At 31.2% G+C, this 23,594-nt stretch overlaps 2 protein-coding genes across 2 annotated transcripts; one reads left to right on the forward strand and one right to left on the reverse strand.

The window, feature by feature from the left end:
* Nucleotides 1–4,546: 4,546 nt before the first annotated feature.
* Nucleotides 4,547–11,019, reverse strand: LOC119675669. The gene is made up of 2 exons (XM_038086879.1): nucleotides 10,434–11,019; nucleotides 4,547–5,640 (listed from the first exon to the last, which is right to left on the reverse strand). The coding sequence occupies exons 1-2, from the start codon at nucleotides 10,470–10,472 to the stop codon at nucleotides 4,960–4,962; spliced, it is 720 nt and encodes a 239-aa protein (XP_037942807.1). The 5' UTR covers nucleotides 10,473–11,019; the 3' UTR covers nucleotides 4,547–4,959.
* A 5,666-nt stretch (nucleotides 11,020–16,685) lies between these two features.
* Nucleotides 16,686–20,850, forward strand: LOC119673135 (beta-parvin-like). The gene is made up of 3 exons (XM_038084369.1): nucleotides 16,686–16,858; nucleotides 20,482–20,571; nucleotides 20,627–20,850. Exons 1-3 carry the CDS (start codon nucleotides 16,738–16,740, stop codon nucleotides 20,833–20,835), a joined length of 420 nt encoding a protein of 139 aa, XP_037940297.1. The 5' UTR covers nucleotides 16,686–16,737; the 3' UTR covers nucleotides 20,836–20,850.
* The last annotated feature ends 2,744 nt before the right edge of the window (nucleotides 20,851–23,594 follow it).

Below are 23,594 nucleotides of genomic sequence, written 5' to 3' on the forward strand. Positions count from 1 at the left end.
GAAGACACGCCAAGCAGCTTCATTGGAGCTGATGTACCGACCAATTTGGTAGAGCGTAATTTCACCGTTTTGGAGGAGCATTTACATATGTATTTTCTACTCTAAACACAGCCATATCACTGCCTTTATGGACATACTTATATATTTGATGCTCTTCACAGAACTGCAAAACTAAACATTAATATGAGCATTGTATGTCTTGCTTAGTAGAGGCGAAACCGGCACCACCCGCCATTGTCCCCCATTATCGGGATTTCTTCGACGATATATTGGATATCCGTCAGTATTTGTTACAGTATCATTAGTGAAATCTTTAAAAAAATTTTTAGTACATTTTCCATCTACCATGCAAGGCGAAGACGAAGACGAAGAAACGAAGTGGATGTAAATTTATATCAAAAAAATAAAAAATTTTTTGTTAAAGCAATAAGGATATTTTTGCTGGGTAGGGACTCCCTAATCACTTTAGTGGTATGAAAAATAGATAGTAGCCGATTCTCAGACCTACTGAATACGCAAATAAAATTTGGTAAAAATCGGTAAAGCCGTTTCGGAGGAGTTCGGTAACTAACATTGTGACATGGACATTTTATATATAAGACCGCAAACAGACATCGTTTGGCCTTGTGACTTATTGATGGTCTTTGCAAATGCCAATCTAATGGAAAATTGAACACATTTGAATTAAATTGAATTAAATTAAAATAAAACTTTTTCGTTTCGGAACTTGCCATTCAAAATGGTGGCTTCGATAATGTTTTTCATCAATTTTTTAATTACCAATCGCGTACTATTGCATAGCCGTGGTGGGTTCAAATTCCGAAGTAAAATAATCGGTGATCCAACTTTCAGTCGTAAAATGTGTGGTGGCATGCCTGGCAAATCCAGTGAGTTTAAAAACTTTGCTGGATAGTTTACAACTTCGTTTTTATCACAAACTGTATCGATCGATTTGTATGATATTAAGTCGCCCGGCAATGTCTGTTTTATCTTGAAATTTAATTCATCAACGTCCATGTTTTTTTGCTGCTAATGGCTCTTTCTGCCAGCCACCCATGATTTATGTATTGTATGTGTACATCTGGAAATACACGGTCAATGAGAGCATTTTGGGAATCAACGATAGTGCAGAAATTAGGTGGCAGTTTTATGAATTCAGTATTTTCATAGACAACAACTTTTCATATCATAGCAAGTTTTCTTTTTCAAAAATATGAAAAAATTTATGTCAAAAAAATAAAAAAATTTTTGTTAAAGCAATAAAGATATTTTTGCTGGATAGGGACACCCTAATCACTTTAGCAGTATGAAAAATAGATAGTAGCCGATTCCCAGACCTACTGAATACGCATATAAAATTTGGTAAAAATCGGTAAAGCCGTTTCGGAGGAGTACGGTAACTAACATTTTGACAATCTTAATTTTATATATAAGATATATTTATCAGATTTATTTCAAGTTTATAATTTTTCTTCTTTTTAATTAGCAGGAAGAAATCTGCACATTATTAGGCATCCAAGAATGCCGAGACAAAAATAATTTTAAAAGCGAGATTTAATGTAAGCTGCTAGAGCTCAGTTTAAAATCTGAATTTTTATTACAATTTTCCAATCTATTTATACAAAAATGTTTTACAATGCTTTACAATAATTTACAAATATTTTCCTGATAATTTTAATTGCGGCGGCACTAAAAAGGTTGACCCACGTCAATGCTTAGAAAATATTATGACACATTCAAGTGTGTCATATCGACAAGTGCAGAATAGTAGCATAGAAAAGAAAAGTGTCAAATAGCAATTGCATACTTGCTATGACCAAATATTCTACTTGCATTGCGGTGGTTCTTCCGTGTGCGATCGCATTACATTAGTTAATATAAAATAATTTGTGCATAAGCACTTTCAAAAATACATGACATAATTTATTATTTGTTTTTGTTTACATTTACATAGTTGCGCTATACACAACACCGCTATCGTTAAAGGTTGGTGATCAGCTTCGATTTCAACTGAAACTATCTGGAATTCATAAGCTGTTAACTGAATTCCTTGGCGATGCTTCATGTTGTTCCGAAGTATAATTACGCTACTTCCTCGTGCACAATTATCTTTATGTATTGAGTGATAAGTTGCATAGTCTTTGAAATTTATGTAAGACAATCTAATAAAATGAGTTTCGGCTATGAGCCAAATATCAATATTTTTAGTATGGAGCAAAAGTTTAAGCTCATCTTTGTGTTTTAGGAGGCCGTTAGCATTCCATAACATTATCCTTGTAGCTTTAACCATCGTGTGGTTTTTTGGAGAGCATTTCTAGATTTTTTAAACGATTTTCAATCAGATTGTTGAATTATTCTTGCTTATTTAATTTCTCCAAGATTTGCATAACGATTGCATTTTCAGACTTCGGATTTGTGTTTCCAGTTTTAGTTATTTGTGCATAGGATTGCAAAGCCAAAATTGACTTCTGTTTATCGACAGGACTCTGTGAATTGCATGTCTTTAACACTCTTGGATGGAATGTTATTTTAATGCGTTACGCTTTTGGTTTCTTTTAACCGAGCTTGTCTTCTTATTTCGTAACTTTTGCAGGTCTTTTGCTACTACACATCCTCGATAGCTAGCTGGATGATTTTCTCCGCAATTAGAGCGTTTTGGTTGAATTGTTGGTGGTTTGTCACAATCAGATGTAGCATGCATTCCAGCACACTTCACACATCTAGGTTGTTTACCGCAATAGTTTTTTGTGTGTGCAAAATCTTAGAAATTTTTACATTGGTGCAAAATTTTCAATGGTTTAACTGATTCTACAACCATTATTGTAGCTTTTCTCTTCTTACTTGGTTTTGATGTTTTAGACTTTTTGACGATCCAATTAGTTTCCCAAGCTAATTCTTCCGCATCCGTTCCGTACTCAGCTTTCTGCTAGAATTTTTTTGTGAGATTTACAGTAATTTCTGTTGCTTTTAATCGAGAGTTTTTGCATTTTAGTTGAATAACTTCTAGTTTCAGCTTTTCGCAAAGTGTTTTTAGCTCTCGGATTTCTAAGAACAGTTTATTTTCATTTTCTGTCCGTTGTTCGCGTTTGTCAGATTCGTTTCCACCACCAGGAAGTGGCAAACCATCTCCGGTCATACTTATTTATAAGAGAAGAAGCAAAAATATAAATATATAATTGAAAGTTTGTTGAACTTATGATTTTATTCAATATTATTGTTATTTATTATTATTTAGCAAAGAAGATAAAGAAAAGAAACTGAGAGTTACTCGAAAAATTGTGTATAAATTTTTCTGAATTATTCAAAAAATATTCAAAAATTTTGTGTAATGAGGTGAAAATATTACGCAGTACAATAACAAAAAGCCTAATGCTACATAATGGCGCGTGAATATTTTCCCCACCCGGACCCTGCTACTTTGCCCACCCGGTCCCTACTCACCACGATATTTGCTAAAGTAAGAGAGGTTTCTGAGAAATTTCGTTGTTTGTTTTGGTTTTTTGACATTAAAAATCCGTTACGAGAAAATGCGCCAAAGTTGCAATTAAGTGCACAAATACCACATTACTAAAAGAAAAATAAGGCGGAATTTGTTTTCAATTATAAAAGCATTAAAAAAGGTAATTATTCCAGAAAAATATATGAATTATTAGTTAATTAAAATTTATTTACAATTGAAACGGAAGTGCGTACTTGGATGTTTAAATTTTAAACATCTCTACATTTTTCCAAAGAATTATCGAAGGTATATTATTAATTAAAAATAACGCAATTTATTGTTGTAGAATAAAGTAAATATATAAATGTATTAACACATTAGAAACTTAGATGTGTGCCTAATTAGTGTATATAATAAACTACGAATTATGTTATGTTGTGCTTTTATTTATAATTTAGTACTTTGAAAGTGATTAGAAAATTATTTGTTCCATGATATACTAATAATTATAAAAAAGGAAAAATCCTGAAGTGAAATTAATATTATTAATTGTACTTTGGTTGAGTGTTGTTATTATATATAGATATTTAAATTTATGTTAATTATATTTTAACAAAACACAAGTGTAAAAAATTATATGTTTTAAAAATATATTGTACAATTTGCGATTTTTTTTGTTTGTTTTTTTCTTCAAATCATACAGAAAAAAAACCTTGGACGTCCAGTTGCATTCCACTTTATAATATTGTTGCAGATTTTGTTGTTGCTTGAACAAAGTCTGCGATTTAGTCAATGTGATCTGTGTTTTTCGTAACTATTATCTTTGTATTAAATGTTCCTTAATAGTTCTCCAAACTGTGTTGCATGTTTTCATACAAATTTTAAGTAATGGTCGTTTTATGATTTTTATTATAGAAACGAGTGGAAGGCCCTGTTAGGAGTTACTGACTCCATAAAATATTTTTAAATCGTAATGCTTTCTCAATATATATATGTGGATGGCTTTTTTTTAAAATGCAAACGAATCATAATTGTCTGTCGACTTTTCCACCTCCACCTTAGTGACTGCTGAAACTTTAATAGTTTTTAAAGTTATTTTTTATAATTTCAAAATTAAAAACGGGATCTATGATTTCACTATTTATGTTTTATTCAAAATTAATTTGTTAAGTTCAATTGCCACTTGCGCACTTCACCGAACCGACCGTCTTAGTCTGCGAGTAAAATAAAAAGAAAGAAACCCAAAGGCAAAAGTGCATTGCACAACCGTATTAAAAGAAGTAAAGGCAAGCGTTGCCATATAGTTAATTTGAGATGAGCTTTTTATCGGTTGAAGTGCGCAAGTGGTGAATAGAGATTAGTATTTAACATTAATTCAAATGAAGTTAAAATAAATAAATTAAATAAAATAAATATGTTTGTAAATGTCTTAACACCGGCCACGTTGAAGCACCATAGGTGTTCAAGTTGGAAGCAACCCCAATTTGTGAATTGGCCTTCTTATGACTCCATTCTTTGTTCTAACGTCTACCACTCGTACCCTGCCGTCGCTCCCGACTACCGTACCTTGGACCCTGCCGATCAACCATTGGTGAGGGGGAAGATTGTCTTCGTGGACAACGACGAGACGGCCGACTGCTACGTTCGGCTGTTCCAAGATCCATTTGGTTTTTGTTTGCAAGTTGAGGATATAGTCCTTGGACCAGGCCCGCCAGAATCTGCGTTTGAGCTCGCATAGCAGCCGCCATCTCTGCGCATAATTCAGATTGCTGTTTTGCACGTCGAGCGTTGATTCTTGCGGCAGCGTGCGCAGAGAATCCCCTATTAGTAGATGTGCTGGTGTTAGTGCTTGACCGTCGTTTGGATCTTGGCTGAGAGGTTCGATTGGTCTTGAATTGAGAACGGCTTCCACCTGAATTACCAATGTTTGCAGTTCCTCGTTGGTTAGCATTGCGCTGCCCGCTGTTCGAAGTAATAGATGTTTCGCGGACTTTACGGCGGCTTCCCACAATCCTCCGAAATGTGGTGCGCGAGGCGGTATGAAGACAAACTCGATTCCCTCTTGTGCAGCATATGACACCAGCTGGTCTTTCTGTACTTTGAACGTTTGTTGCAGTTCTTTCAGCTCTCGGCAGGCTCCCACGAAATTTGTTGCGTTGTCGCAGTAAATTCGATCTGGCAATCCTCTCCGTCCCACGAACCTTTTAAGACAAAGAATAAAACAATTAGAAGATAAATTAGAGACTAGTTCAAAATGTACAGCCTTAGACGTGAAGCAAACGAAAACGGCAATGTATGTTTTAACTGGTGGTCGACCACGTATTTTTAATGTTGTATACATGGGACCACAAAAATCAACACCTGAAATCAAAAAAGGACGCGTTGCTGTGACTCGATCAGTTGGCAAATTTCCCATTATTTGAGTCAGAAGTTTCGGTTTATAGCGAAAGCAATGTGTGCAACTTCTTACAGTTTTACTGCAAGCTGCTTTCGCGTTAACAAGCCATATCTTTTGCCGCAAAATTGACCCTAACGCCTTGGGACCTGCATGACAATTATTTAAATGTAGATGCCTTAAGTAGATATTAATAAAATGGCAATTTTTTGGCATGAGGAGTGGAAACTTGGAATCATGGCTAATTGGGGCATTGAGCAACCGGCCTCCCACACGTAACAGTGTTACTTTATTGGGGCCACAATTTGTATCGTGCAGAAATGGAGTAAGTTTCTGCATGCCTGGTTTTAACAGTTGTTTCTTCATCAGTGCATATATCTCATCTTGAAATGCATTTTTTTGAACCTGTTCCACGACCTTTAAGAAAGCACCATTTAATTCTTTGACACTTAGGATTAGTGATATCTCTTTTTGACATTTCCTAGCGCGATTTATGAATCGGAGTATATACGCAACAATTCGCATGAGCTTTATGTATGATGACTGAGTACCGACTAATTTCAAAATTGCGTTTGAGGGTTCTTCCGATACGATGAACACAGCTCTTGTTTTCCTTGTTTCCAGAGATTCTTGCTCCGAAGTGATTATTGGCGCTATTTTAATTGGCCACTTGGCTCATCTTGTGACAGGTATTCAGGCCCAGTTTGCCAAATTGAACTGACTAGTTCAGTAACGTTACATCCTCTGGATACTATGTCAGCAGGATTGTGCTGTGACTGCACGTGTCGCCATGTTATATTAGTTGACCATTCTTGTATCTCTGAAACCCTGTTCGCCACGAATGTTGAAAGTGTTGACGGATGCGTTTTGATCCAATGTAGTGTGATTGTTGAATCGGTCCAAAAAACTACCTCGTCGATGTTGTGATGGAACATTACACGGATTCTATTCCACAATTTAGCAAGCAGATGTGCAGCGCATAACTCTAACCGAGGTAAAGATTTGGTTTTCAGAGGAGCAACTTTTGATTTAGCAGTAAGCAACTCACACTTGAAACCATTTGACGTTTCACATCTTACGTATAGACAGCAGCCATATGCTCGCACTGATGCATCAGCGAAACCATGAATTTGGCATTTAACATTAAAATGCAAATTAACATATCGCGGAATTGAAATTAAGTTTAACTGTTTCAAGTCATTCTTAAAGGCCTGCCAAGCAGTGTCAAGACGCATGGGTATGGATTCGTCCCAGTCAAGTTTCTGTAACCACAATTCTTGCAATAAAATTTTTGCTTTCACAACAATTGGGCATAATAAGCCAAGGGGGTCGAATAGACGAGCTGATATCGATAAGATATTTCTTTTTGTTGCACGCAAATTTAGGTAAGTGTCGTCCAACTGAAACCTAAACACATCTTTTGTGGTATGCCACTGTATGCCTAGTGCTTTCGTTGTATCAATATCGGTTATATTCAATGATTTTTTCAACTGCTTATCGTCCTGATAGGTGGGGTGGTTTGAGAACCATTTGGCTAACTGGAACCCAGCTGTCTCCAGAATTTGGGTGACTTGCCTTCGAATTGTTTCGAGTTCATTAAATGAATCTGCACCAGTCAGCAAGTCATCAACATAGAAGTCGGTTCGAATAACATTGGAACCAATTGGAAGCGTTGATTGATTGAGATCACTTAGATGGCGTAAACATCGAGTTGCTAAAAATGGTGCAGAGGATGTTCCGTATGTCACAGTGTTCAATTGGTAAGTCTTCAATTCTTCGTTTGGACTTTCCCTCCACAGAATGAGTTGAAAGTCGCGATCTGCCTCGTCAATCAAAACTTGACGGTACATTTTAGTAATGTCAGCAGTTAATGCATATTTATGCATACGGAAACGGAGCAACGTTGTGTACAATTCTTCTTGTATCGTCGGACCCACCAGTAATATGTCGTTTAATGACAGTTGAGTTGATGTTCTCGAAGAAGCATCGAAGACTACACGAAGTTTTGTCGATGTACTTTGTGGTCTTAATACGCACTGATGTGGTATGAAGTAGTGGGGAGATACAGAGAAGTTGCGAGTTGATAAAGACATGTGACCTAGATTTACGTATTCTTTCATAAAGTCCATATATAAATCATGCAGAGCAGCATCTTTAGAAAGTCTACGCTCTAGTGACAAGAAACGACGCTTAGCTGTCTCAAATGATAGCCCAAGGTTGCGGGAATCAGACTTGAAAGGAAGAGAAACTTTGAATCGCCCCGATGGTAAGCGTTGCACTGACGACAAGAATTTATCCTCGCAAAGTTTGTGCTCAGGTATGAGCGTGGCGGTTTTTTCACTATTGGGAATTTCTTCAAGTTCCCAAAATTTTTGCAACAATGAGCTAACTACAGTGTCATCATCTTGTGAAACAGTTAAGGCATTAGCATGGGGCTCAACATTTCTATTGCTTTGATATTTTCCAGACACAGTCCAGCCAAGTAATGTTTTCTGCAGCGTGGGGAGATTCGGACTTTGTTTTATTTGTCCGACTGATAGAAGTTCGAAAAACGTTTCAGCACCAAGAAGAAGATCAATTCTTTGTGACTTGTAGAAATATGGATCAGCAAGCTCAATGTTTGCCGGAATCTTCCAACTGGCGGTAGATATATTATGATTTGGTTGGTAGGTGGATATTGTTCGCAATACCCAAAAATCGGCTGAGAATTCATGAGAATTGACTCGCGATCTCACAGTCGCATGTAACTTATGCTTAACTGTGGTATTTATCTTACCAATTCCAATTAAATTAAGGCATCCATCTTCCCTTCTTAACTGCAATAGTTGTGCAAGCTCCTCGGTCATGAAATTTGTTTGAGAACCGGAATCAAGTAAGGCTCTGGCTGTTCGGTACTCTCCAGACTTACTCTTTACAGTAACTAGTGCTGTCGCCAAAATTACCTGGTCGCAATTAGTAGCACTATGATTTACAAAAACGCGATCGGAATCAGAACTTGCAGTTGCGTGAGGGATAATTGGAGTGTATTTGTGCAGTAGTGTGTGATGTTGTCCCGCACACACTCTGCAACGTGATGATTTACATGCTGAAACAGAATGCCCTTTTTTTAAACAGTTTATGCACGCTGGAATTGCCTTGACTGCGTCGAACCGTTGTGACACAGGCAATTCAGCAAATGATGTACACTTCGTTATCATATGGATATTAGACATACAATATACGCATTTGGGATCATTGGATTGATTCAGCTTGTTGCAGACAAAGGAGGATTTAAAGCTGCGTTTGTCCCGTTTAACACCGGGTTTTTGGTCACACTCTGGCACTGATTTTTTATGCTTTGTAGAAGAGGTCTCGTCCGCTGATAGATATTGGAACCTTTTATTAAGAGCTGCTTCACAGTCACTCCATAATGGCAAAGTGTTGTAGTCCAGCTGTTCTTCCCATTTTGATTTTGTGACTGAATCCACCTTTTGCATGACTAAATGAATAAGAATTGCATTGGTGATATTCTTATCATCTCCTATTGAAAGAAGGGAATCATAGATGGCAGACACAGTGCCAATTGTAGTGCGCAAAGATGCAGCAGACGGTTTGTGAATTACTGGGAGATCGAAAAGCTTACTAATATTGTCGGAAAAAATGAGACAATTGTTGTCGTACACCTTCCTAAGACTGGCTAACGCTTTTGGGTAATTCCTCTCAGTGACTTGAAAGGCCTTCACAGTACCAAGAGCTTCATCTGACAAACATGACAGTAAATGGTTGAATTTTTCAATGTCCGTAAGAGTTTCATCACTATGAACAAGGCTTTCAAACAAACTAATGAAATTTTTATAATCACAGTATTTGCCGCTGAATTTTGGTAGTCGCATGCTTGGCAACTTCGATTGCGGTCGACCACAGTGGTGCGAGATTGCAGGGGCGCTAACAAGGCGATGCTTTTTCAACTTTTGTAAAAACAAGGATTTAGTTGAAACACAAATATCTTCTAAAACAGCCCTATAGTCATCAGTAGGATCCAGGTCAAATATTTTGCTCTGGTATTGCATCGCTTTGTCAATGTACGAGTCAAGTATTTCCAATCTACACTCTAGCTCACTAGGACTTTTTGCAACATTGCCTTCTAGTAAGTTTGCCTTTAACCTTAAAATGTCGGCAACTACTGCTTCTCGATTATGGATCAAGGTTTCTACCCCCTTTGGAGATTGCAAAGACTGTGATCGCTTTTTAGTAGGCATTTCAGAAAATAAATAATTACAAATAACAACAAAAGAGAAAAATATTTTGTACTAAATGAATCGACGTGCTTCACGTTTAGCTGTATTGTATATTTCGTTTATATTCGTTGTTAATAGAATGCAGTATAATGTAAATGATATATTTTTTATTTATTGTTAATATATAATTCAATATAATGTTAATAATGTATATTATATTTTTTGTTAATATAATGCAATGTACTTGTAATCAAAAAAGAGAGAATGCAGATGGCAGTGCTGTTAGGATTCTATAATGAAGGAAAATTGTTATGCTTGCGGTGATTTTGCCGCTGTAATTAAATTTTATTTAAGCACTGTCCCTCATCTACATTTCTATTACCTGACAATCCTTTGGTCTCCTATTACAGCAACAGTCCATTGATTGGAAAATTTGAAAAACAGCGATGTTGGTGAAACAGCAGTAGCGGTACCGTTTATTTAATAAGATGATAAACGTGGTCCGTAAAGCACCGTTGCGGCTTTTGGCAGCGATGTGGTGACACAGCAAATCGGTGAAATTATTTTACGGTACCAGTGCCGTTTATTTCCAGAAAATGATAAACGTGGTCCGTGAAGCACCGTTGCGGATTTTGGCAGCGATGTGGTTACACAGCAAACCGGTGAAATTATTTCACGGTACCAGTGCCGTTTATTTATGAAAAATGATAAACGTGGTCCGTAAAGCACCGTTGCGGATTTTTGCAGCGATGTGGTGATACAGCAAACCGGTGAAATTATTTTACGGTACCAGTGCCGTTTATTTAATAAGATGATAAACGTGGTCCGTAAAGCACCGTTGCGGATTTGGATAGCGGTATTGATGAATTTGCGATGCGGTGCCAGTACCGTTTATAATTAATAAAAAAAAGAAACGTGGACCGCGTGGCAATGATAATTGTTTTTTACAAATAAAAACACTCACGATAAAAAACAGATTTAAAAAAAACACTTTAAAAAAACACTTTAAAATAGTCCCTGCTCGGGCGCCATGCTGAAACTTTAATAGTTTTTAAAGTTATTTTTTATAATTTCAAAATTAAAAACGGGATCTATGATTTCACTATTTATGTTTTATTCAAAATTAATTTGTTAAGTTCAATTGCCACTTGCGCACTTCACCGAACCGACCGTCTTAGTCTGCGAGTAAAATAAAAAGAAAGAAACCCAAAGGCAAAAGTGCATTGCACAACCGTATTAAAAGAAGTAAAGGCAAGCGTTGCCATATAGTTAATTTGAGATGAGCTTTTTATCGGTTGAAGTGCGCAAGTGGTGAATAGAGATTAGTATTTAACATTAATTCAAATGAAGTTAAAATAAATAAATTAAATAAAATAAATATGTTTGTAAATGTCTTAACAGTGACCTTTCAGTAACCAATATTTTCATCATAGAAAAGCAATTCCAAAATTGCCATTAAGTTCAACCACCTCCTCCTTTTACTACATAGTATATTGAAAAATTAGAATCACAATTTTCGGATCAGTTCGATAGCAATTGCTATAAATTAGGTTTAGCGCAACATTTATTTAATAAATTAGAAAACGTTCATCCATATATATGTATATGCAAAATTGAAACTCTTCTATCTTTTTTCATTAAAGTAAGAATTTACTTCATTTTAAAATATTTCAATCGAGATAATAAAGTGTCGAATTTTAAATATAAACAATTATGCTTTCAACACTTATAAACAGTACAAAAGTGTTCATATTCTTTAAGTGATTTTTTGCTTAAACAAAAAATATTTTAGTTTTAATTTTATAATTTATTAAATTTATTTATAATTTATCTTTAATTTAATAGTTCCTTATTATTTTTGGTTTAATATTAAATATTTTTAAAATAGTAATATTATTTTGTATATATTAAGTTATTCTAAATTGTATTTACATAAAATTGTATATTTGTTAAATAAAATATTATGGTGGATAGGCCTATTGGGGAACCGAACACCTAAAACTCGGTAACACGCCAGCAAGCATACCTCTTAGGTGGTGCGGAAAATGCTTATATATTTAATATTTCTTCTAACACTATGCGATGAAATTGATCCTTATTGTTTACAATGTTGTTATTAACTAGTTAAGAATTTCTTGAATTTCATATACAAAAAACATTTCACCTTACTGAAAGGATTGCTTAAAACTACAAAAAATATGTAGTAGTAAACAGTATATACATTTTTACGATTTTCTATATTGAAAAAATTTGATGCACAAGCAAAAATTGTATTACAATATATCAAACTTTTTTTGAATTTTAAAAAATTATATTAATATTAATCTTTTTAAAACAAAATATTAAAACAATGCAACCTAATATTCGAAATGTATGAGCACATACTAACTTTTCTATTAGATGCTCAGCATATATATAAATATAGTACGTATATGTGCAACATAATTAAAAGAACTTTTATTTTAATAAATGCGATACAATTTTTTTAACTTTATTAAAACAATTTCATGACTAATAATATATACATATTTACATATATCAATAATAGCTACTTTATATTTACTATTGATTTTAGTTTACCGAATTGGTATATATATATTTTATTCATTTATATTTGATTTTTATAGCGCATTTAAAACTTTTATGTAAATTGAAGTAAAACTGATATAAAAAATCATGCCTATATTTACTCATTATAATCGTATTAATATATACAATGGATTTTCCAAGAACAATAATTTATACTATTTCTTCTAATTAGAAGAAATGGCTACATGCTAATATGCAACCACAAATGTAGTAAATATTTAAGTTATAAGCCACACCGTTTTTAATATTTGACGATTCTGGTATGGTAAATAAGTAAAAGAGATTTTCTTTGCGATATTACACAAAGAGGCACCATTATTCAAAATTTCCTCTCAGTTTCTTTTCTTTATCTTCTTTGTTATTTAGTATAAGGTTATTCCTTAACTACACAATTACACAAAAACACAAATTCGTGAGCTGTGATTAGTTTAGTGTTCTGTCCTTTTACAACACTTAATATAAATTATTTTGAGCTTTTAAGTTTCATTTGCTGCCTCTACCAGCTGTTTTCAAATGTATTTGTTTAAGAGGTAAATAAATTCAAAAAACAAAGCAAAAATTTATTTTTTTACTGAAAGAAATGAATATAATAACTTATTATTTATTTATTTAATATTCGGAAACTATTATTTTTTGTTTTAAGTTTTGTTTTAGATTCAATGTTTCGATTCTTTTTAATAAGATTTTCATTACCCTTTTTGTTTGAAAGTAACAGAGTGAATTTTTTTGCGCACGCACTTGATGAAAACGAAAAATAAAACCTTAATATTATATAGTACCCTGATATAATATAACACAATATAAATTTTTTAATTATTTAAAATATAATTATTTAAAATTATATAAGTAAAAATTTTTTGTTGTTTTTATTTTTAGTTCATAAGTTAAAATAAAACTTGCTTAAAATTCGAATTAAACATCGCCTTATTTCTTTTCCATTTTGATTGTGGTCGTTTAGCGTTTTAAACTTGTTCTGAGACGACATTGAGAGAGACGACAATATTTGTCATTTTTTGTTTTTTGTATGGGATATATGTTTATATGTTTATTTACATGTATTTCAATATTTATTTTCTTTCTTTGTTTAGTATCTTATACACTGAAGATAGGAAGAAGTAGACCAAAATATTTGTAATATAAATAATTTTGTATGAAAAATAAAATATAACTAAATATTTAACACAGTTTAACAAAAGTGTAATTTTTTATTTTATTTAAAAAACATTTTCATGAATTTATTTGTTAAATGAACGAGCTAAGCCCAGTAACAAATATAAAAACTATTTGACATATTATTTTATTAAAAGCTCTTAATATTCAACAGCCGTCATCTACACCATCACTTCCAGCATACCATCGTGTACCATTGTCACCATCGTATCCGTACTGTTCCAGTATAAAAAGCTAAAAAAACAGATCATATGAAGAGGAAATTTTGGATGTTATAACGAATATAAAAGAATACAATGAAAAAATTATGAAACTAAAAGAAAAAACAATCTTTTACGCCGTTTAGATGAACTTGCAGAAAAATTACAAAATGAGTTATAACACTAAATATTTACAAAAAAAAAAAAATTTCAATAACGAACCAAAATATAATAGCAATCACGTCTCATATGTTTAGCTAAAGTTGTACTTAAACTTGTCAAACACTTTAGTATTACATTATTTGCGTACTCGTGTTGCATTTTATTAATATGTTCTAAGTGCTTCTCACATCTTAGTAATGAAATTTTCATTTTATTTAAAAATTCTTTTGTTGAATCTTTATTTTTTTTTTTGTTATGATTTCAGTATTAAAAATTAAATAGTTTATTTAAATTATTTATTTTTTGCACTATAATCAAAATATTTGCAAAGTTCGGCGTTTTGAAATTTTAACAACTGAAATTTCTATATGACAATCTTTTCTGACAATCAAATTATAATAATTTGCCGTGTAAATTAATATTTTTACTTTTTGACTCCAGCAGGCCGATTCTACTAATCGCTATCGCTAAAGTCACTAAAATGCATTTAAAGAATTTGAGCAACTTTTGCGATTCTACTAACTCATTACGCTTAATTTCTATTCGCTAATTTTCTCAACTTTCAAAAACAGCTGATTTCTCCGGAAAATCGCTAAATCCCCAAATTTCGTATTCTGCTAAATTGGCAATCTGTAAATGTCGTTAAAAACGACTAAAATTTCTTCTAATTTGATTGTTTTAGGCGACTAGGTTTTTGCTGTCGCTTAAAGTGAAAATATTATTTTTTAAACAAATTAAGCAATTATTTTGTACGTATTTAGTATAATATTCATATTTATTTATTAATTAAGTTATTGTGATAGAAATAAATTTTGCATTTAAAGTAAAATGAAAAAAAAAAATTAATATTACAAAAATTTTGTGGCAGTAATATAGTGAGAGTGCGTTTGGTGTTCAGCAAATGTAAACAAATGTATTATATTTTTCATATTTCATTTTTGAAATTGTACCAAAAATAAATGAATTGTAAGTGAAACAGTGAACAAAATGAATAATTATATACATATTTATACATATAATATTTAATATATTTTATTTATTATTTAATTTTCAGATATTTATGATGGAATTCGTGGTTAACGCATTATGTGCAATACCTCAAGGGTGATGTGGAAATTTGCGCTTTTTTTATTAATGAAATAATTGTTTATTTTTAAGGTTTTTCTTCCTCATTGAACACTGAAGATGGTCTTCAAATGGACCCAAATATTTGTAATACAAATAAGTTTTTATAATAACTAAAATACAATTAAATATTTAACACAAATTTATAAGTGTAATTTTTATGTGTTAAATTTACGACCTAAGGCCAGAGTGTTAATAAAAAACTGTTGAATATTGGTCATAATAAAAATTTATTATTAATAAAATAATAATAACAATATAAATAAATATATATTTAAAGTTTTAATAAAAAGTCAATTAAATAAAACCCAATTAATATTGAAAATAATTATTGATTATTTCCTCTCTTGCTAGAAACGCTTCAGGGACGGGTTCTTGTGTTTCAAAGTCATTATCTTCATTTATTTTTTCGTCCGTGTTTTCTGCGCAGTCAACATCATTAACTTCGTTCATTATATTATGTTTAATAAGGAAGTTATGTAGCACCAAACATGAATTAACAATTTTGGCCGCTGTTTCAGGATCATACATTAAAGTTCTTTCGCTGCTAAGGCAACGAAATCTACTTTTTAATAATCCGAAACAACGCTCAATGCAATTTCTTGCCTTTCGATGTTGCACATTATAATTATTATGTGCCGTCGACAGAGTTATTTCCGCCATGAAAAGCTTACATAAATATTTCGAAAGACGAAATATTTCAATAAAACGCGCATCAGATACAGCAAAGGGGTCTGTGGAATTTCGCAAACATTTTCTTTTCCAACGTAAATGATTTCGTGAATCTCTCACATCACCAGAAAAAAAAATCTCCTTCTTATCAAAAAGTTCATTATTTAATTAATTTACGCACCAATGTTATATTGAATATTAATTTAAATTTCACAATTGCTAAATATTTTTTTGTTGAAGTATGTGCTTTTAAATTTCAAATTTAAATTATAAGTCCAAAAGCTAACATTTGTTTACAATTTTTGTATTTATTTGACATTTCAGTGCATTTCAGCATTATCCGCATCGCCAGATAAATGTAGCGAAGAGATTCTGTTAGCCGAATCGCATAATCGCTAATCCTCCTAAAATAAGCGAATCGCTTATTTAAGAATTTAAGCGAAGAGATTGGAGTTTTAGCGATAGTGATTAGTGGAATCGGCCTGCAGATGTCAGTTTAAAATCTTACCTGCCAATTGGTGTTTAAATTACAAACGAAACTATCGTGTGAATGCAGTACAAAGGAATTCCTGTGGTTTAATACAAAAAACATGGTATTTTTTGCTTAATTATGCTTACGTTCCGTTACACATATCGACACGCGTCATAATGCCGTCTGTCAAACAGTGCATGACAGTATGCTGGTAAGTGTATTTATGGTCTGTATGGGTGCCTGACGATTAATTATATGCTGCTGTGGGGACAATAAATTATTTGTTGACTTGAGTCATGGCTGGAACGAATCGTTCAAAATCTCCATACCATGGTCCTACTATAAAGGCGGTGGAAAAAGAAGAGAGTTTCTGGGATAGATTTAGTACATTAGGCAGAAAGAAGGTATCGAAGGAAGGTATAAAAACAATATTTTTTGTATGGTTTGTTTGTGTGCACTTGTTTGGAAATGTTTCTATAAATACACAAAATTACGTCACTTTTTTTTAGACTTAACGAGGTATTTGTGTACGTTTTGTTTATTTTAATTAATATAGTGATGTCGTTAAATGCAGGCATGAAATGCTATTTATTAGTCCTAATTATGAAAATGAACAGTTTTTTTTATTAAAATAAACTTATTATTGGTTGGTGTTTTGGAATATGCAGATATTCGTTTTTAATGATTTTTGGTAAATTGCCGAATTGTAAAAAACAAATTTTAAAACGCCATATTTATTTATGAAAAGCGTTCATAAAATTTAATCAGTTTATTTCATTAAATAGTTTGTTTTTCTAAGCTATTCTAATTTTAAGAACATAAATGAAGTACAGTTTTATTTAATCATCTGTTTTTGTTTATTACTATTAGGTATACAATATTAATATTAAAGATAAATTTTCAACACCATTTTTATCTTATATATAAGAATTTTGTTTTTGTTATCAAAATGAGTACAAATGAAAAATAAAAATAAATACGTCTATCACGTATATTAAAAACATATTTTTCAGATACTTCTGAATATGTCCTACGTTTAAAATGATTAAATAAAAGTATTTTATATTTGTATCATAAAATTAGACCAAAATAACTGAGAATAAGACAAAATAAATTACAAATCTTTTAACCTAACAGTAAATAGCCTTTTAGGGCAAACATATACGTCGTTTTTTTTATTAAATGGAATTAAAACAGTCACTAAAGTCCATTGCAATGAAATTAACATTTAAATACATACATACAGCGGTCGAAAAAAGAATTCGTCATTAACTAAATTTTTATAAAATGTAATAACAAAACGAAACAAAAAAATTAAAAAAAATAATACAGTTTTCATCGTTTGTATTCTGTTTATTTGTTATAATTGTGTTTATTCCAAAGATTTAACAATAAAATAACAAAAATAGCAATTATTTTGCGAAACACCAAAAATAAAGCAAAAAGAGCATTCGTCATTTATGCATTAAGCTGCACTTTAAACATTATAGAAATGGATTAAGTAAAAAAAATTTGGTGAAATAGCAAATAGTCTAAGAACTACCATTCATTATATTATAAAAAATGAAAAGAAACAAAATCGGTCGAAAACCATCAAAGATCCGGTCGGTTTAAAGTACTTTCCAAAGCGGATGAGCGGTATTTAGTTTAAAAAAATTCTAAAGCAAATGCCATAATTTTTTGTAATAATATTTAGAAATATTTGAGAAAAGAGGTCACACCACAATCTATTCGGAATTTGCTTCAAATTAATGGTTATAGAGGAAGAACTTAACAAAGAAACCATGTGTAAACAAAATCAATAGAATCAAATGGCTACAATTTGCAAAGACATGTAAAAGAGCCAGAATTGTGCTAGCACAATGTGATTTTTTTGGTTAGAGTAAATTCAAAATTATTGGATGCGAAGGCAAGGTAATTGTGTATAGAAAGCAAAATACGGATCTGCAATAACGCAATACAGTTACTACTGTTAAACATGGTGGTGGCAGTGATATGACTTGCGGATGTACCCAGTAGAAAAAGTGGTCTTCGAAGACATTGTCTTCAAGACGGTCTTTGATACCGCGTCCGCATTTTCAAGCAAATTTGCAAAACAATTGCTCAAAACATGAATGTAAATACTCTTTCTTTGCTTTCTCTCTCATTTTTAGTGTTCATAGCAACGTATTTTAATTTTGCATCAGATGACGCTATGTTTTATAAATGAAGTGACGCAATAATTTTGAAGTGTAGTGAATAAACATTTGTGAAATAAATATTAAAAAAATCAAAATAAATAAAGAAACAAAATCATTAAACTATGAAATATTAAAAAAAAAGAAATTAAATCAAAACAAATTAAATAGTGACTTAGTTCCTTGAAAATATATTGATAATAATATTGAAGACAATAATTCCAGTGAAAGTTGTTTAAGAAACGAAACAAAGGATGTTGAAAATAAAAAAACTAAAAACACTTGTGAAAAATTAGCTGTTATATTTAAAAACCACAGGATTAACAGGAGTTGTGGTAATGATATTTTAGAACTCTTAAGATCAGAAGGTTTAATTGTACCAAAATCCTCTTCAACGCTTTTGAAAACATATAAAACTTCAACAATTGATGATAGCGAAATGCTATAAATTATTTTTTATTAGTTTTAGTTAATTTTAGATATGCTAAGTTATATTAAGTTAATTATTTAAATTAATTTTCATTATGTTTACTAGTTTTTACTAGTTTATTTTTAATATCTTAATAAAATTTATAATAATTTATAATAAAATTTATAATTTACTTTTAAAACTTTTAATTTCGAATGTAATGTAAGAAATTATTATATAAAATAAATAAAAGTACAAAATACAACAATTTCTTTCTACTTATTTAAAGAGAAAATTGAAATTCATTTAAAATTTAAAGAGTGCAATAAAAGAGTAGAAATAAAAAAAAGGGTGAAAAAATTATATGAGCACTGCACTAAGAGCGCACAACTTTCTGTCGAATGCGTCCGTTATACAAGACATGGTCTTCGAGACGGTCTTCGAGACATGTACACAAAAATTCATTGAAGACATTTGGCTAATTTGTATGAAAGTGTCTTCGAAGACCGTCATACATTTGGATCGATCGGTCTTCATGTATGTATCCATGTCTTGAAGACGTCTTCGATGACGAATCGATCCGTTTTCTACTGGGTATGTCGACATCTGGTGTGTGAAATATTGAAGTAATAAGTGGAATAATGGATCATAAGTTAAATATATATATATTAAAGAAAAACTTGATGCAAAATTCAGAAAAACGGCATTGGGTATGATTTTCAGTTCTATCAGGATAATGATACAGAGCATTCTGCGTTAAACACTAAACTTTGGTTATTATAGAACTGCAGAAAAGGGATAAAAACATCTCCGCAAAGTCCAGACTTAAACCCCATATAACATCTTTGGGTTCATTTGGAGTCCAAATTAAGAAAACGCAGCTTTTCAAACAAGTAATTGATGCAATAGGTTTAAATGGAAAAATGGGCTAATATAGATCCAGCTATGATAGCAAAATTAGTCCAATCAATGCCAAAGCGTTTAAAAGAGGTACTAAAACGTAAAGAACGTTTAACAAAATATTAAATTTTAGTTATTGTTACTAAAATTACAATCTGTTGCATGAATGACGAATACTTTTATTACTTTAATTTTAGTGTTTCGCAATATAATTGCTTTTTTTGTTATTTAAATTTTAAATAATTTTTGTTAAAGTAAATACAATTACAACAAATAAACACAATACAAACGTTGAAAACTGCATTATTTTTTTTTAATTTTTGTGTTCCATTTTGTTGTTATTATAGCATTTTATAAAAATTTAGTTAATAACCAATACTTTTTTGACCGCTGTACATATGTTCCTTCGAAAATACGTATTTTCGAAATTATAAAAAGCAATAAAAATATCTAAAAGGTTTGGATTTACATGTGTATGTATATATTGCTCATACTTATACTCAGATTCTTACATTTCTGTCGAATAATATATTTAATTTTTTTTTGGTGTTTAGTGCAAAAAATTCAAGATGAAGGAAAATATGCAATTGATTCTCCTGGGTCTCCTAACCAGTATGATATTCCGCCAGAAGACTATGAACTGCGTAAGTAACTTTACGTAATAAAAGTGTGTTTAATTATATAATTTTCATATTAAAGGGGATCTTGAACAAAGAGCTGTTATAGATCCTCAGTCTCTTAATGATCCCGATGTTGTTAAATTGAAACAAGTTCTTATTGATTGGATAAACGATGAACTAGCTGAACAACGAATAATTGTGCAGCGTATCGATGAGGATATGTATGACGGACAGGTACACTATTTGTATTTACAAATTAATTTTTGCAGGTATTATTTATTGATATAGTTTTTTCAATACAGCGATGTACAGATATATAATTGATTATATGCAAGCGTAAGGTTTATACAAAATTTGTGATTGCAGCAAGCCAAATTTGAATAATTTTTTATACTACCATGTTATTATTTCAACTTATTCATTATTTTATGACGTCAAAACCACATGCGTCCACTTCATTATCTAACATTTAAAATGTTTGATTTGTTTTAGGAAATGATGTAAGAATATTTTGAAGTATTTCACTTCTGACAGAGCGCGAAATGATGATAGTAATATTCTGTGAAACCCTCTTGCTTTTGCTGTTCTCGTAATTGTTGTTGACCATAAAGATGAATATTTTGGTTAATATGGATGTGGACTTATGTAGATTGATAAGAAGAAATATGTGATAAGGGAGGAATGTAGATGGATGCAATTTAAATTAGTCTGGGTCTAATTGAAATAATTTAGACAATTCAAAGGGAAGAAGCCGGGAGTCAGTAGTACTGAAGTCAGTGTAAGAAAGAAAACAGTAATTTGAAGAAGTACAACTGCAGTTAAGGCACTCATTGGTATTTATACATAACGATTTAATGTTAGCACGATGGTTAACATGCCATGGCAGCCGGTTGAACTTTACAGTTTATTTAAATCGAAGCACAGAAATATTGCCGAAGCCGCGTTCAAAAATATGTTGGTTGAAGATTCAGTTTGCATTTTCTATGTTTCTGTAAATTTTTTTGTTGTAGCATCAATATAGGCGTCGGTATATGAAATAGGTGTTATAGAGATGTATTCTGAAAAATTGTGTACTGTAGCAGATAATATTATTGTGTTTAACTCTTCAATTTATTTTTTCACATTCTCGAATTCTGATGACAAAATAGTCCTTATGGCTGACTATTGAATGTAAGTGGTAAAGCCGGTCAAGTGTCAACAGCAAAAGAGTAGCAAAAGAGTGAGAAATCAAAAGTTTAATGTGGATGCATATGAAGCCAAAAGCAATTGTATATTGTTATATACAATTGCTTTTATTTATATTTTATAAAATATGATTTATATGAAATGTATACAAGATCTGATTTAATTTAATTTAACTATAATTTGTTTATTCTGAAAATTTTTTTATTGTTGATAAAATGATTATAAACATAAACAAATATTTACAAAATATTGAACATTTTAAAATAACTGTTATGTTTTGATATATGTCTTAAAATCACTGATTTACATTTAAATAATTAAAAGTAAATTGATCAATTAAATGTTAATGAAAAATGTTTATATAACACAGAAAGTGTGGTAAATATGATTCGTTCCGTTTCTATCATTTTACTGTGATTTTGTTCAATTTTTTATTGTAATTTAAAAATCCGAATCGATTTCATAAAATTTGATTAACCTATTTTGTTCCGTATTCGAGTATATATTTCGTAAAGTAAATACTCGTAAATATTTCTTAACATTACATTTACTTAATTATCAGCAAAATTTCTACTTCTTTTTTATATCACTAAACAACTGAATTAAAATTAAAAGTACCTATATATAGTACCTATATTTTTTTCAAACTAATGCAGAAAAATTAATATTAATGTTTTGCTTAATATATTTATACAATTCTTAAAATTAAAATTTTTTTTAAATAAAATAACTATAATCATTTAAGTAACCGTCCATAAGGCATTTCAAAAAAAAATCGTTTTTGCAAAACTAGATAACTATTAAGTTAAGTTTAGCGTTTTCAGATTCAATGCAGCCAAATTCAAAAATCAGTCTATTGTGAATGTTCACTGGAAATATGTTGCGAAATTCCAATCATCCGCAAAATACATATGAGCATTTCATTTAATAAAAAATTCAAATACATAAATAAATATAAATATAAGATAAAAGTGCTAACCATTGCCGTTCTAATATTTATTTTGTTTTGTTTTAGTTAAATTAATTAATTTATAATGTTTATACAATTCTTATGTTTTATATTATGCCTTTTATTTTGTAAGCTATTACAAAAGAGCAACTGCTTATTTTTAAAATATCATATGAAACAACAATAATGCTCGCTTATTTAATCTTTAATGGAAATGTTATTTATTATTTATTAATTATGTACAAAATTTTAAACCATTAATTTCGCTTATTTAATGTTGCTGCGCAACGTATGCTGAACACTGCTCTGAATTGACTTCTGAACTGCTTTGAACTGCACTATGTGTGTTCGATTTTGCTTTGTCTATTAATTAACTCTTAAACAGATTTATTTCAATGACTTCGTTGATAATTTTTACCGCCAATACTTTTGTTTATGCAACTACGGAAATGCAAGCCAAGTATGTCGAAAGAGCGTTGTCCAAAAAATATCTAAAGCGTCGTTTTGTGTTTTTCTCCTTTTTAATTATGCTGCCACAGTGCTTTACGTTTTAGTCGTTTTATGTAATGCTACCATAAGTCCAACCTTTTTGAAATTGTTTAACTAATAAGCAGCTTAAATCACTTAGTTGCTAACACTAAAAATTCGTCTATTGTGAACGATTTTTGGAAGTACATATGAAATGTCCAGTTATCTGTCAACCAATGATTTCATTAATTATTCGTATTACGTGTCGTCATTGTTCGTAACAAATACGTTATTTTTTCTATGTATTATTTTACTGTTAAAAGGCACGAAAAATTATATTCATAATCATGTAAAAAAAATATTCTCATCAATAATTGCAAAGAATTATTAGGGGTATTCACTCTCTCTTGCAAACTCATTGCAAGGTGCACGAAATGCACAGATT

The sequence above is a fragment of the Teleopsis dalmanni genome, chromosome 1 (genome assembly GCF_002237135.1).
Source record: "Teleopsis dalmanni isolate 2A chromosome 1, ASM223713v2, whole genome shotgun sequence".
Classification (NCBI taxonomy): domain Eukaryota; kingdom Metazoa; phylum Arthropoda; class Insecta; order Diptera; family Diopsidae; genus Teleopsis; species Teleopsis dalmanni.

Excerpts from the sequence above, each read along its gene's own strand:
- LOC119675669 (XM_038086879.1), bottom strand. The coding sequence starts at position 10,472 with ATGGACTGTTGCTGTAATAGGAGACCAAAGGATTGTCAG. Across the intron at positions 5,641-10,433 it reads GGAGACCAAAGGATTGTCAG|GTTCGTGGGACGGAGAGGAT; the intron begins GTAATAGAAATG and ends TTGTCTTAAAAG.
- LOC119673135 (XM_038084369.1), top strand. The coding sequence starts at position 16,738 with ATGGCTGGAACGAATCGTTCAAAATCTCCATACCATGGTCCTACTATA. Across the intron at positions 16,859-20,481 it reads AAAGAAGGTATCGAAGGAAG|TGCAAAAAATTCAAGATGAA; the intron begins GTATAAAAACAA and ends TTTGGTGTTTAG. Across the intron at positions 20,572-20,626 it reads GCCAGAAGACTATGAACTGC|GGGATCTTGAACAAAGAGCT; the intron begins GTAAGTAACTTT and ends TTCATATTAAAG.